The sequence below is a fragment of the Lactuca virosa genome, chromosome 9 (assembly GCF_052849685.1).
Source record: "Lactuca virosa cultivar CGN04683 chromosome 9, Lactuca_virosa_CGN04683_v6, whole genome shotgun sequence".
Lineage (NCBI taxonomy): Eukaryota > Viridiplantae > Streptophyta > Magnoliopsida > Asterales > Asteraceae > Lactuca > Lactuca virosa.
Window position 1 is genome coordinate 9,293,634 of NC_136434.1, and position 14,941 is coordinate 9,308,574.

General features: G+C 37.7%; 2 protein-coding genes across 4 annotated transcripts; one reads left to right on the plus strand and one right to left on the minus strand.

Annotated features, from left to right (window-relative positions):
- Nucleotides 1-1,957: 1,957 nt before the first annotated feature.
- Nucleotides 1,958-9,515, plus strand: LOC145136569 (mediator of RNA polymerase II transcription subunit 33A-like). 2 transcript variants are annotated; one of them, XM_079070691.1, is made up of 12 exons: nt 1,958-2,440; nt 3,077-3,187; nt 3,447-3,791; nt 3,873-4,198; nt 4,310-4,401; nt 4,838-5,198; nt 5,287-5,497; nt 5,645-5,759; nt 5,840-6,001; nt 6,390-7,044; nt 7,855-8,061; nt 8,143-9,515. In XM_079070691.1, exons 1-12 carry the CDS (start codon nt 2,160-2,162, stop codon nt 9,261-9,263), a joined length of 3,987 nt encoding a protein of 1,328 aa, XP_078926817.1. In that variant the 5' UTR covers nt 1,958-2,159; the 3' UTR covers nt 9,264-9,515. The 2 variants fall into 2 exon arrangements, with proteins under 2 accessions (XP_078926817.1, XP_078926818.1); XM_079070692.1 differs by having other exon boundaries at nt 4,838-5,195.
- A 387-nt stretch (nt 9,516-9,902) lies between these two features.
- On the minus strand, nt 9,903-13,504 carry DBE1 (debranching enzyme 1). 2 transcript variants are annotated; one of them, XM_079070694.1, is made up of 3 exons: nt 13,272-13,504; nt 12,771-12,958; nt 9,903-12,705 (listed from the first exon to the last, which is right to left on the minus strand). In XM_079070694.1, exon 3 carries the CDS (start codon nt 12,611-12,613, stop codon nt 10,130-10,132), a length of 2,484 nt encoding a protein of 827 aa, XP_078926820.1. In that variant the 5' UTR covers nt 12,614-12,705; nt 12,771-12,958; nt 13,272-13,504; the 3' UTR covers nt 9,903-10,129. The 2 variants fall into 2 exon arrangements, with proteins under 2 accessions (XP_078926820.1, XP_078926819.1); XM_079070693.1 differs by lacking the exon at nt 12,771-12,958.
- Between the last annotated feature and the right edge of the window lie 1,437 nt (nt 13,505-14,941).

The following is a 14,941-nucleotide window of genomic DNA, read 5'->3' on the forward strand; positions in this document are numbered from 1 at the left end:
TATGTTCTCACCAGGCTCCCAAGCCTAACTCACTTGGTTTCTTTATATCACAGGTAGCGGTACGAAGGTTCAAAGATTGTAGTGTTGAATCCGCCGAGAGATTTAAGGAGTTTTAGGCCATTAGTAAAATAAACTGTTGCAAGGCCTGTAATGACTAAGTTTATGCTTATGTTTTCTGTACCAGTTATGACATCCCAAAGTTTTAAATATTAATGAAAAAGTTTATGCATAAATGCTTTGATATTGATATTATTGTACATTAGAATAATGCTTTTGGGACAAGTTCTGCAATAATGTATTCTTTTAAAGGATACTCTTAATTAAATAATGTAACACCCGTAAGATAGGGCTGAACGATTAAAGAATAATATGACAATTGTTTGTCACATCGATAATTAGATGTTTTCAATAGAAAATTATTTAGGATAGATAATCTAAGCAAATGTTGTAGGAATTGTAAAACCAAGAGCATGCATATGGGGAACGCACAAATCTGACTTCATATGAGGAAGCTATGATTTTTCGAAGTTTCAGTGTAGCAGTATACGACTCAGAAACCGAAATTGAAATCGGTTGATTGTTAGGAAAAAACAATCTAAACGGGAGTTAAAGATCTCGTCAATACCTATCCGTCGATATAAAGACAGTTGAGAACGGATATCGTATGAAAAAGTTATGAATTTTTAACGAACTTTAACAGTCTAAGTCTGTTAAAAATATAACTTTAAAAATAAAGTCAAAATTAGCTGACGGAGTCTAAACGAAAGTTGTAGATCTCGTCGATAGCTACATGTGGATATAAAAAACTTCAAAAACGGAGCTCGTACGGACAATGAGAGATTCGAGGAGTTTAGGTCTTTAGTACAATAAGTTAATGTAAGGCTAGTAATGTTTATGCTTATGTTTTGTATCATTTATGACATTCTATGTTTTAATAATCAATGAAAAATATTTTATTCGGAAATACTTTTTATGAGACCAATTCCGCATTTAAAAAGATCACTCTGATTTAAAATAAGCATAAATAAAAATGTCTTTTTCAGACCCTGAAAATTGGGGATGTCACAAATAGACATAAATAAAAAGTTTTTTTTTTCGGGCCGTAAAATTAGGGATGTCACATGGTGGGTTCTGAAACCCTTGCTTCGAAGATCTTCACAGTGGCGACAACCTCTAGATTTGAAAAATCTAACAACAATGATGTTGATGTTTCTAGGGTTTTGGTGTTTCGAGGGTGAGTCTAAGACAGATCTGGAAAATCAGAGAGACATGGCGGCAGAGATATGAAGCTGTTTGTGGGTCTAAGACAGATATGGAAAATTGATTTGCTTTTCTTTATCGTTTTCCAGAGGTTTTCTATTTTTTTGTTTGCAGATCTCAAATTTTGTTGTTTGGAGTTGTTCTTGTGTATGTTTGGAAAAACGAAATGATTCTAGGGTTTGTGAAATATGTTGTTTTTGAGTTGCAGAAAAATTGATAGTCATGTTTAAGATTGCAGATCTGAAAAAATGAGTGTTTTGTTTTTCAAATCTGATTTTTTTTGTTTGAACGGTGTTAATGGTGGTGACCGGTGGCGGTGGTGGATTCCGATGGTGTTTCCAGTAGAGAGAGATGAAGTGAAAAGTGGTGGGTGAGATAGTAATAGGTAGGGAGTGACTAGTGAGGTGATTATTTTTTTTAAATTTGAAAATAGTTAAATAAAAGAAATAGAAAATAAAATACAACTGACAAACTCATTATTTCAAAAAAATTTAAAACAAATTGGACCAAAGTCATCAAAACCTTTTGGATGCAACTTCAAAATATTTTGGATTTGACAAAATTATCAAATTTGCAATTTTGTCTTGAAAAATAAGAGGGAGATATGCAATTCATATGAACAAGAAAAAATGGTACACGTAATCGCAGCCGTAAGTCGTAAATAATTAAATATCATCTTCTCCTATAATTACCTCGATATGTTTGCCCGCCCGCCACCGTCACTGACTCAAGGCGGACATCACCCAATCACCCATTTTCTTCTTGCCCTCATCAATGTAAGCGGTCACATTCCTGTGACATTCTTCGTTCAGTTGACTCTGTGTAATAATCGAAGAAAATCCCCCCTTAGGTTTTCTGAAAAGCGAGAAAAAAACCCTAGGGTTAGTACTGAGTAGTCTATGGCGGTGACAGTACCGGCGAGCACGAGTTTGTGGGATGGAGTGTTGGAAATGACAAAATCTGCTCAAAGTAAGGGCGCTGACCCGTTGATGTGGGCGGTTGAGCTCTCTTCTTCGCTCTTGTCTGCAGGAGTATCCATGCCTTCAACTAAGGTCGCTGAATTACTCGTTTCTCACATCTGTTGGTCCAATAACGTTCCAATTGCTTGGAAGTTTCTTGAGAAAGCGCTCTCCATTAGAATCGTTCCGCCAATGCTCGTTCTCGCGCATCTTTCCAACAGGTTTCATTCATGCCGATTGATTCAGTCAATTTTCCTACTCTTAGATTATAATATCGTCTTAGTTACATAACATTTAGAGCATAATAGTCCATGTTTTCTTTATTCCTGGAGGATTAGCATAGTGGAAAAATCAGACTGCTTGAGATTTAATTTTAATTCTTTTACAAGAACGAATAAACGCTGTAGTGCTACTATGAACATGTTACTGATGTTTTGGCTGCTTATGATGTGCATATTGAAAGTGATTTTTTAATATTGGTTATATGGAATAGTAGTATAGTACATTGAAACAAGTGTAAACTAAACTACTAAAAGTATGTAAGTAAAATTTCTCTATCATTTCATGATCATTTTTGTTGCAGTTACTGTGAATTGGATTATTTGACCTCTAAATAATAAGATGATCATAAGCAAAAGTTGGTCCCCCAAACACTACAAACTGGTTATTGTTGCTTGAAGCTGCAATAATCAGATAATCACTTTCAAAATGCACATCCAAACACTCACACAAAGTATGCTTTTCCATCAAGCTTGGTGTGAACAGCTAGGTGCAACTTGTGGTAGGATGTTCTTGTAGAATTTATTTTTTGTCAGAATATATTATTGTTTGAATTAAGTGGTTATTGGTTATCATAGAGTAATCCCAAGCCGAAGAAGCCACCCTGCTGCCTACAGGCTTTATTTGGAGCTCCTTAAAAGGCACATTTTTCCATTAGCTTCGGAAATTAATGGTCCAAACTATCACAAGTAAGTTTCTTTTCCTCTTTTGGTTTATAAGAATCCCTGCTTTTAGAGTACGTGTGCTCTTTCTTGTCATTTAATATGGTTTTGATCCATTGTAGTGCCCTTGTATCTCTTTGTAACTGAATTGTGAGGTAGTTATCCTTTTGATATCTATGTCTCTTGAAATTATACTTATTAGCATGTTTTAAATAGGAAAAATGCCTACCATTGATTGGGAGTGGTTGAACGTAGCAAGAATGACATTGATAACATGAAATTGCAGGATCATGGAATCTATAAATGATGCTCTTCACCTCTACCAGATATTTGGTCTCGAGTCAAGCGAACCTGGGATTATCTTGGTTGAATTTATATTTTCAGTAGTGTGGCAGTTACTTGATGCGTCACTGGATGATGAAAACTTGCTGGGACTTGTACCTGATAAGAAGTCTATATGGCCTATCAAATCACTCGAGATGGAAATCGATGATTTTGGAGAAAAGAAAACTGATTCTCACTCTCACCAGGGACTGTACAAAATGAACACCACAATGGCCATTGAGATTATCGTACAACTTTTTCGTAATAAAGCAACTTCCAGAATTTTGAACCTGGCACGCCAGAATATGTAAGAAACAAGACCTAAAATCTGTTACGGTATTTTATTGATTTTAATTTCTAATCCTTTTTTGATAATTCATACTTTTAGGTCTGCACATTGGATGTCTTTCATTCATCATTTGAGGCTGCTCGTAGCAAACTCAACAGCTGTGAGAAATTCAAAAGATATAACTCCTGAGGCTCTTTTGCAGTTGACATCTGATAACCCTGTACAACTGTCCAGGGAATGCAAAGGCAAAACAATATCTCTGCAACAGTTTCATGCAATAGCTGCTTGTGGATCACTTATATCATCTGCAGGCCAAAGTCATGGGGCTAGCCGTTCAGCTATTTGGCTTCCAATTGATTTGTTCCTTGAAGACACTATGGATGGTTATGTAGTGGCTGCCACCAGTGCATCTGAAACTCTCACTGGTACAATTTTTATTTATTTATTTATTTATTTTGTGGAGGTGCTGAGTTATAAGTTTCACATCAAGAAACATCATTTTTAAGGCCATTTGATTGAATGGTTTTGTGTTGTAGATCTGCTGAAAGCTCATCAGGCAATTACTCAGGCCTCCTGGCAGGACACTTTCCTTGGCTTATGGATTGCAGCTTTGCGACTTGTTCAAAGGGTAAAATCCTGCAACACTTTCCACATTAGTAGTTCTTAATCTCTGATAGGCTTAAAATGATATACATAAACCTTTCACTTCCTTGTATATATATATTTTACAAAAAAAATTCAGGGGTGGGTCTGCCCTTATATGAACCGTTGCATGTATATCCCAGTCTAATTTGGCCTGTAGTGTATTCTTTCTTTATATAGTCCAATTTTTATGCCACATGGCAGTATGCGGTATTGCTGTAAAGTTCGTTGATTTACATGTATACCCTCAATTAGAATACTATAAAAAGTATGAACCATGGCATGTATGACCCAGTCAAATTTAGCCTGTCGTGTATTTTTCATACACATTTTATACCCTGTCGTATGACACTCTGCAGTGTTGTATTGATTTACATGTATACCCTTTATTCCGTTTGATTTTTTTTTTATTGGTTTCTTAGGAAGGGGAAGCTGTTGAGGGTCCAGTACCTCGCCTTGATACATGTTTATGCCTGCTATTATGTACGACAACTCTTGCAGTTGTTAATATTATTGAAGAAGAGGAGAATGCTTTGCTTCAAGAAGATGATGATAAACATGCACATCAAGGGAGCGAAACACAAATTCTTGGAAATTGTCGCAAGAGCCTTGTTTCTAGTCTACAACAATTGGGTGATTTGGAAGGCTTACTGACCCCACCACCATCCGTGACCTCCATAGCAAATCAAGCAGCTGCGAAAGCTATTATGTTTTTCTCGGGCATACCAGTTGGAAGTGGTTACCTTGATGGTGTGAGCTTCAATGACATGCCAGTCAATTGTGGTGTGAAATTAAAATATTTTCCATCTTTTTTACTCAAGGTATCTGCCTCAGTAAAGCTTATTGTTAGAATCTACTTTCTTGTTTGCAGCTGGAAATTTGAGACATCTGATTGTTGAGGCATGTATTGCAAGGAATCTTTTGGACACATCAGCATATTTGTGGCCTGGCTATGTGAAGGGACACAGCAACCAAATACCTCGCGCTGTTTCTGGCCAGATGCCTGGCTGGTCATCATTGATGAAGGGGTCTCCTTTGACTACTCAAATGATGCATACTTTGGTATCGATTCCAGCTTCAAGGTATGCTTGTCCTTGTGGTTTTCAATGTCTTGATTTTATATTTTAAACTCCATGCCCACCAACAAACAACAATGTTTTAATTTTTGATTTTCATATTTTAAACCCTGGTTTGGGAACTGAATTTGAGATCTTGGATTTTAATGGAAGCTTAGCAGAGATCGAGAAAATATACGGAATTGCAATCAACGGTTCAGATGAGGAGAAGATTTCTGCTGCAACTGTCCTATGCGGAGCATCGCTGACTCGCGGTTGGAATATACAGGTGATTTTTACTCAATTCATGTATATTTTTGGTTTATTCCACTCTTACAATTCTAAAGTCTTCATGGGTGACATTTACAGGAACATATTGGGTCTTTCATCATTAAGCTATTGGCACCTCCAGTTCCTGTGGATTATTCTGGGAGCGAGAGCCATTTGATAGTTTATGCTCCCATGCTAAATGTTCTTCTTGTTGGGATATCATCTATTGATTGTGTTCAGATTATTTCTTTACATGGCTTGGTAAGTAAACTTTGGTTTGTGCACTTGATTCCGATGTATCATTAAGCAGGTAATGGCAACATGCTTTACTCTTTTTACCAATATAGGCAATGTTTACATTTATTTTTACCAATAATATAGCATCCTTGAATCGTGTAAACTGTAATTTATTTTTTACCCATAATAACTTATTTCTTCAATGATAGCATCAATATGTAACCAATAAAATACATTGACCATATTTGTAAAGTAATGTACACATGTTGCTATTATGGGTAAAAATATATAGGTATATAAATTGCTAAAATGGGTAGAAAATAAACTGCATTACCCATAATGATAACGAGAGTAAAGTGTGTTTTTATTCACTTATTCCCTGTAAGCTGATGTTGATATTTTATTTTTCCAGGCCCCACATCTTGCTGGTGTGTTGATGCCCATATGTGAGGTTTTTGGATCATGTTCGCCTACAGTTTCTTGGACACTTCCAACTGGGGAACATTTATGTCCCCTTGCTGTATTCTCAAACGCATTCACTCTTCTGCTAAAGCTATGGAGGTTTCATCAACCACCTCTTGAACACGTGATGGGGGATGTAACCCCTGTAGGATCCCAGCTAACACCAGAGTTCCTCTTGCTGGCACGCAATTCCCAGTTAGCATCATGTGTCAATTCACTAGATCCAAAAAACAGAAGGGGGATTTTTGGGAGGAGTAATCTGTCATCTTTAGAGCCGATTTTTTTGGATTCTTTTCCAAAACTGGCATTTTGGTACAAACAGCATCAAGCGTGTATTGCTTCAACTCTCTCGGATCTTAAACCTGGAACTTCCGTGTACCAAATTTTTGATGCCCTTTTGAATATGATGTTTAGAAAAATGAATAGAGGTGGTCAGTGTACTTCAACATCTGGGAGCAGTAGTTCATCTGGATCCATACCTGAGGATTGCACTCTTCGTCTTAAGCTTCCTGCTTGGGATATTCTGGAAGCTGTTCCTTTTGTGCTTGATGCTGCTTTGACAGCCTGTGCTCATGGAAGATTGTCTCCCCGTGAACTCACTACAGGTTAGTGTTTCTAACTTATCCTATCCAAGTCTTGTAAAGCCTTCAAGTTGCATTTCTTTTATTGTTTAAGATTTGCCATGTTGAATTACTCATGATAAATTATTATACATATTATATCCTCCCACATGCTAGTGCTGTATGAGTTATTAGACTTGGGTGCTGTTTCTTTTTGATTTAATGGATGGGGAAAAGTTATATCCAGTAAGCTATATATAGCCATATAGGTGTTTCTTTTGACTTAATGTAGAAAAGATGACTTAATAGAGAAAGTGAAGAAAAGGAGGCTTTCCCCATCAATAGAAGGAAAAAATTTATGACAATTTTGTAAAAGGATAGGGACGAATGGGAAAAGCCTCATTTTCCTGACTTCCTCTATTAAGTCGTTTTTTCCGGTTTAAGTGAAAAAAGAAACAACCCCTTAGCTTCTTTAGGCCACTTAAAATATGATATACCCACAAGAAAAGTGAATAGCACAATTTTTTACAGTATAAATGTTCTTCTACATGATTCAACACATCCTGTGAGTTTCTTTTAAAAATGATGACAAGCGAGTTAGAGTTAGAAACACTAGTTTAATATGTGTGGAATGTTTGTTTTACCAGGAAAGGAAAAGAAGTGATTGGTTTGTTACTTGTAAAAGTGTCGATAAAAATTGCTTACATCAATTCTAGTCAACATGTTATTTTTTTATACATGAAAAAGTTTAGCATTCTTTTCTTTTTGAAGCATTGCTCTTTCTTGTTAAAATTTCTGGAATGAAATTAGCAACTTGTGTTTTTTGTTTTGTGAACATATGTATTTATGTTTCAGGGCTGAAAGATCTTGCTGACTTCCTTCCTGCATCCATGGCAACTATAGTAAGTTACCTTTCAGCAGAAACAACACGGGGTCTATGGAAGCCTGCAGCCATGAACGGGACTGACTGGCCAAGTCCTGCCACGAGCTTAGCCATGGTCGAGAAAAACATGAACAAAATATTGTCCGCCACTGGTGTCGACGTTCCAAGTCTTTCTGCAGGTAATAAATGGATATGGCCCTTTCTCCAAATTGGAGATTTTCAGTTTGTTTAAAATCTGTGTTTCTTGCATTGCATTGCAGGGGGGACTACTCCAACACTTCCTTTACCTATGGCTGCCCTAGTGAGCCTGACAATAACCTATAAAGTGGATAAAGTCTCTGAACCTGTCCTAAACCTAGCTGCCCCAGCCTTAAACACCCTCGGGGCAAGCTGCCCGTGGCCATGCATGGCCATCATCTCCGCTCTTTGGGTTTCAAAGGCCAAACGTTGGACCGACTATCTGGTTTTCTCCGCATCCCGGACAGTATTCCATCACAGCAGTGACGCCGTTGTCCAGCTTCTTAGAGTTTGCTTCTCATCAGCCATCGGCCTACCTATCTCCTGTGGTGGTGTCGTCTCCGCCGGTGGTGCCGGTAGTCTTCTCGGCCATGGCTTCGGGTCCCACTGTTCTGGCGGGATCTCTGCAGTGGCCCCGGGAATCCTCTACTTGCGAGTCCACCGTAGCGTTAGAGACATCATGTTTATGACAGAAGAAATCGTGTCTTTATTAATGCATACAGTCAGAGATATTGTATCATTGGAAGTACCGATTGAAAAACTGAGGAAACCCAAAAACGGGATGGTGATGAGATACGGAGAGGTTTCTTTATATTCAGCCATGACCCGTATCAAGCTAGCAGCCTCACTCGGGGCCTCGCTTGTCTGGATCACGGGCCGGTTAAATTTGGTACAATCTTTAATCAAAGAAACGTTACCTTCGTGGTTCATATCGGGCCACAAATCTGACCCGAGTAAAGGCGACTCGGGCGGGATGACCGGAATGCTGATGGGGTATGCGTTAGCATACTTTGCGGTGCTTTCGGGGGCGTTTGCGTGGGGCGTTGACTCCACATGTTCCGCATCTAAAAAACGGGCAGTTATTCTTGGGGGACATTTGGAGTTTATGGCGAGTGCACTTGATGGAAAGATTTCACTTGGGTGTAATAAAGCGACATGGAGGGCGTATGTGTCTGGTTTTGTGAGCTTGATGGTGTTGTGTGCACCCAAGTGGGTAGGTGAGGTGGATGTGGAGGTTTTGAAGAGGCTAAGTAAGGGATTAAGGAAGTGGGATGAGGATGAGCTTGCTTTGGCATTGCTTGGGATTTCTGGAGTGAATGCAATGGGTGCAGCTGCTGAAATGATAGTTAGGTCTTCAGTTTAATCAGGAGGTAGGGCAGGGCAGGGCTGGGCTAGTTTGTTTGTTTGTGTACATATAAAACAAACTCCCTTACGCTAAAAGGGCCGTTGGTAACTATATAGTCCGAGACTGAACACAGCACAACACTGCACACAGGAAAGTCTGGGTTCCTTTTGCCCAGATGTTTGTGGACTGGTCATGACGTTAAGTTTGTTACATGTCCTTTCTGGCAAAACAAGTATCATTCATGTTAATGAAACAGTTTTGATTGTTAAATTGTGTATTAGAAACAGAGTTAACTTTATTATATGTTTTTTACAACTCTACTCTAGGGTAAGGGCTCATAGAAAGTCCACCAAACATACACTCAAAACCGTGTAGACCTTTCCCGTCTCACCTCAAAGAGCAACAGCAACGGCATCAAAATCTCATCTATTTTAAGATATGCTGTGAAACACTGCTCTTTAGTTAGTTAATCATGTGAGAAATTTTGATTAGGAATAAGAGAGGAGCCAGCCACTAAGTTAGGTTGATGGGTATGAGTTGGATTAACTTGAAATTTGGTTCTAAATTTTGTATTCCACCTGCTTCAGGTCAAAAGTTAAAGCCGCTTGAAGCTGATGTATCCAATTTTCACATTTACATTGCTTTATATACAAAAAATCGCCCAACCATTTTATTTGTTCCATATTTAAACCAAAACAAAGTTTACTACATGCCAAGACAAGCAAGAATTATGTTTGTGTGTGATCGAACTTTTTTGTGCCTCATGGATGGCATCATTATTTGCAAATATTACTTTACATATGATATCGGTATTATAAGAGTGTAATCCTTTTGTTAACATTTATAATAAACAAACCTCAACAATAATAAACAAGAATCTACCGTTAACCGTCTATCCTCCTCCTGGCTTCAAGCAACACACAACTGTGAGACGCCATTACATATGCAGGTGCTCCAGTCATCGTCTCAGGAATGGAATCACCTGTTACGGAAAAGAACCCTGGAAACGGAAGACTTGTGTCGACCAAACGAACCCATGCCATGTCAGCAGGAGGCGGCGGCACAGTAGCGGTCACCGCCTCATCTCCGCCATTGAAAGCGGCAAACATGTCACCATCCAACACACTTTCATCATCTCTGTTTATTTCTTTCTCAACCTTCAAACTAACCGCTAAAAACTTGGTAGTTGGATCTTCCCAATTTGGTGGGGACAAATTGGTCCCATACCAATCGATATTTTCAACCTTTAAAAACTCCCACCTCTGAAGAAGATCACTTCGCCTGATTTTTAACGCACTCAAGAACGAAATGAATTCCGTCGTTTGAATCGCGAAACCGGTTTGTAATGCATTCCAATTGAACGGTTTTCGATCGCTTCGGTTGACCGAACCCCCTGACGATTGACCGCATTCGTCTCCCATATTCAAAACAGGAACACCCAGAGAAATATATAAAATAAATAAATAATTACGGATCTGTTTCAATCTAGTTTCAAGAACACTTTTCCTTTTCGTAGCACCTTCTTCCCCACAGTTCCAGCTTAACTCACTCGCGTTACTAAAACTCACCGAGTCAACAAGAGTCAACCCATGGTTCCTTGACACGAAATTGAAACAAAAGGCAGGCCCACGACCATTTAAGAAGATATCACCGCTCCCACATATCCGTGTTGCGAGATTACTAACGAGAGTCTCGCCTCTTAGATAATTTCTGGTATCCCTGAAAAATTCCGTGTTCATTTCCGCCCATCTTTTCCAATGTGGAAACTGGATTTCTTTTGTGGATTTTTGAAATGGGTTGAAAGAATCTGCTATAAGTTTGGTGTTGGAAAGTATAGGATCAAAAGAAGTTGCTTCAATTAAAGGTGGACGAGAGAGAATTTCTCCATTAAATCCACATAACATTGAAGAAGCATTGATGAAACAAAACCCATCGATATGATACTCAATCACCCAATTTCTAAGACTATCTAAAATCAGCTGTTGAACAACAGGATGCGCACAATTCAGTTCATTTTTAGTTGAAAGATAATAGGAAGGTCTATCAATCTTGGTCAACGATGCGGTTTGACTAGTATGGGTGAGGACAACTTCCATTAAGACCTCGATTCCGTTTGCATGTAATCTCTTTACCATCTCCTTCATTGACTGAATGGTCAACGGATTCTGTGGTGAAAAGAAATGAGATGGGAAATATGGTCCAACTTGTTTATCGTATGGAGCTATTGGCTCTAATAAGATGGCGTTAACACCAAGATTCTTGAAGTGATCTAACTTCTCACTAACACCCAAAAACGTCCCTTCAACTTCGTTTGTCAATTTGCTAGATGGATCTTTTGTGAAATCCATTACATTTAACCGATAAACCATTAGTTTCTCCATGGGTAAACAAGGGCGAATGTCATCACTCCAATCAAAAGTAGGTTGCTTACAAATTTCACCAAGAAACTTCTCTCCTATGACTTTAGCATATGGATCTAATAGGACTTGATGCTCATAAGACTTGTCTTGACCACTGTTTCTGACTCGATACCCGTATGACACGAAGTTCATGTCACTGTCCACTGATGCATGCCAGATGTCACCTGATCGATTCACATAAGGATCCAGATCAATTTCTAAAGCGGGGTTTTCTTTAGATCTGTTGTCAAATAAACATAGGATTACACTTTCGGCGTTTCTTGAGAAAAGGGCAAAGTTGATGCTGCCATCAGCTGAATATGAAAGGCCAAGTGGAGCAGGAGATCCTGATCTTATGCCTACTGGGAAACAGAAATTTGTCCTTCTATGGCTTCTGATCTCGATCTTTTCACCACCAAAATGAGACTTCAATAGGAATGAAACATAGAAGGGAGCTAAACTTGCATCAAATTCCAATTCAGTGGAAAGCTTGTTTAAGGATTTATTCACAAAAGGGGTTTCAAAGATTCCAGAATCACTCGACTCCAGAGGGATTAGTGATGATGAATCAGATCTAAATATGCCCCAACTCATGATCACATCATCATCATTGTCATGCAAAGAGGAAACTTCAAGATTCACCCTATGCTTGTCGTTTTTTAACCCGGTAATAACCTTCACATGGCCACCCTTTTCTGTTCTAAACAAATAAGTGGATAATTTGTTGGCAGGTTGAATAACAGGAAAAGTTGAAGCAGCCAATACACTTATTCTACGGGTGTGGCAAGAATCTTTTATCATCTTCTTAGCAACTTCTCCAAACACTAGGTTTTGTTCCACATTGATTCTCCCTGGTGTTTGTGCCACTCTTCTACCATATTTGCAACTATCAGCAATAATCAACTTGGAGACTTTGATAGTTCCACAGGTTAGGCAAGAAGGTTGAGTTGCAGAGGATAATGAAATCATGGCTGTTGATATGTCTGAATGAAGTACAACCCACGAGTGCAGACATAAAACTTGCAGAAACCAAATTATTCTACTTAATTCTTGATCTCCCTCTGCTTAAAGTAAGAAGAATCAGCAACCCGAACAACAATTTTAATAAAAGATGTAGGAAAATTACATTCTAATCCTGATTATAGATGGTACTTGATCAAGACAGATACTTTCATCCAGTCCACCAGTGAAATATAGAAAAAATAACATAAAATGTTCAATGATGTTGATAAATAACATAGCGTACTCCTTCCATTTCATAATTTGAGTCCACTTTCCATATTGTGCAGACATTAAAACGTGATCTCAGACAATCTGATATTGGACAAAGAAATCACTTTTAGCAAAATGGACAATCTTATCATGTAACAAATGGATTAGCGCATGGAAATATAGAATGTTTTCAAATGAAAACTTTAAACAGATCATTAATATACCACATCAGTTATGAAAACCTAGGATAATCAATATCAGAACTGTCGATCAATACTAAAACCTTCTAGCATAAGCTATAAATCGTCAAATATGACAATGAAGAGTTGAAGTGACTCAGACGCATTAATAATAGATGCTAAGAAATTCAAGGAGATAAAAGAGAATTAAAGTAGAAGATACTGAGAAAACTCACAGCATTGAGATTGATGAGTAGCGGAAAAGCTGCATTTTAACAGAACCTCCGCCAAGGTGATGATGAACTATGGTAATTCGATTCAAATTCGTATGAATTTTGGGATTTAGTGAAGAGTGAGAATGTGCGATTTTCAAAATTATATCTCCGGTTATGAGGGCCGCAGATTTGTGACGTCCGTCTTAACAGGTGGTGTTTGGATGTGAGCCCTCGAACTCGAAGGGATTTCTTTCAAGACTTTTGCTTTTTTTTTTTTTTTTTTTTTTTTTTTACAATAAAAATCAAATAATTGTTTGAACAGATTACAGAAATGGTCCCTATGGTATATATAAACTTGTAATTTGAATCCAACTTTTAAGAATTTGGCACGACAATCCTTTAGGTTTCAAATTTTTTGCATGGTTGACCACCCTAGAGGCCGCCGACCACAAAGAGGTAGAGAGAAAGAGGAAGTTGGCCAAAGGGAGAAGTGAAGAACATCCCGTATACTTACTTTTTTCGTGGATACTGAAAAGAAAGGTGTCCGGTTTAACCATTTTGTTCGATTTAATTGTAAAGTATAGATCAACATAAAGTTTTGATCTTTGGGGATTGGTTGAAGCAGAAAACCATCTCCAAATGAAGTTTAAACCAAAATTCTGTTAATTTTGTAGGTATAAACTAAATCTATGAGCAAACCAAACAACCGAACATCAAAATGACAAACATGAGGGACCAGTTGCCAAAGCTCCCGATCGATTATCCCTAATCGATCAATCATATAGCCTTGATGATCTGAGTTGGTCAACAGTTGCTCTGGGTAAAATGACGATTACCTAGTTATCTATTTTTCACAAATTTTGTTTATGTTGTTATTTCTGGTAAAAGTTTTGCTGCTTGTGGGTAATTATGCATCGATTTTCATAAAAAAGTTAGGAAAACATTTTGAAACCATAAGGTTAGTACCTTACTTGAGATTTGATGATACATCATACATGTACATAGTTTGTTTAGAGCATACATTACATATATCAAAATCAAATGTTTTACGTTATTGCGACATTATATGTACTATGAGTATAACATAAATAAAATACTATTAAGAGTACATAGTAAAACTAAGCGGTCTTAGTATGACACAAGGAGCCAATAAAATCATAAATAATTACGCTAAAGTAATTAATAAATACATATAAAATATAAACATATTAATATAATGATTTATTTGACTCTTGCGATTTATCCAAAATGGTGAAAAATTAATCAAAACCAAACCGATAAATCAACCTTATTTGGATTTAGCCTAACCGGACTGTTCGAAAACCGAATAACCTTACCAAAGGGTCTTTTTTTTTTTGGGTATATGCAGGATATCAAGAGATGTATGAACATAGGTTAAAAAATGCACGTTTTTACCTTTTTTAATATGATTTGATTCTTGAATTTACGTTTGTGGTGCATTGAAAGCATATGAGCATCCAAGTTACATGAAAGTAATAACGAGCTAGGTCGGGTTGGATGTTTTCTACCTCCCCAGGTGGAGGTGATGAAGAAGCCTTAGATTTGTGTATGAATGAGGATAGCAACGCTTTAATATGATAAAATATTAATCCTTGGTATTTGCGTTAACTCACTCCATATATAACCACGTTGTCAAAGATCTGAAAATTAATGGTCAGATGTAAAATTAA

Bases quoted from the DNA above. Each gene is read 5' to 3' on its own strand.
- LOC145136569 (XM_079070691.1), top strand. From the start codon at position 2,160: ATGGCGGTGACAGTACCGGCGAGCACGAGTTTGTGGGATGGAGTGTTG. The intron at 6,002-6,389 runs GTAAGTAAACTT...TTATTTTTCCAG, and splicing joins TTATTTCTTTACATGGCTTG to GCCCCACATCTTGCTGGTGT. The intron at 7,045-7,854 runs GTTAGTGTTTCT...TTTATGTTTCAG, and splicing joins TCCCCGTGAACTCACTACAG to GGCTGAAAGATCTTGCTGAC.
- DBE1 (XM_079070693.1), bottom strand. From the start codon at position 12,613: ATGATTTCATTATCCTCTGCAACTCAACCTTCTTGCCTAACCTGTGGA.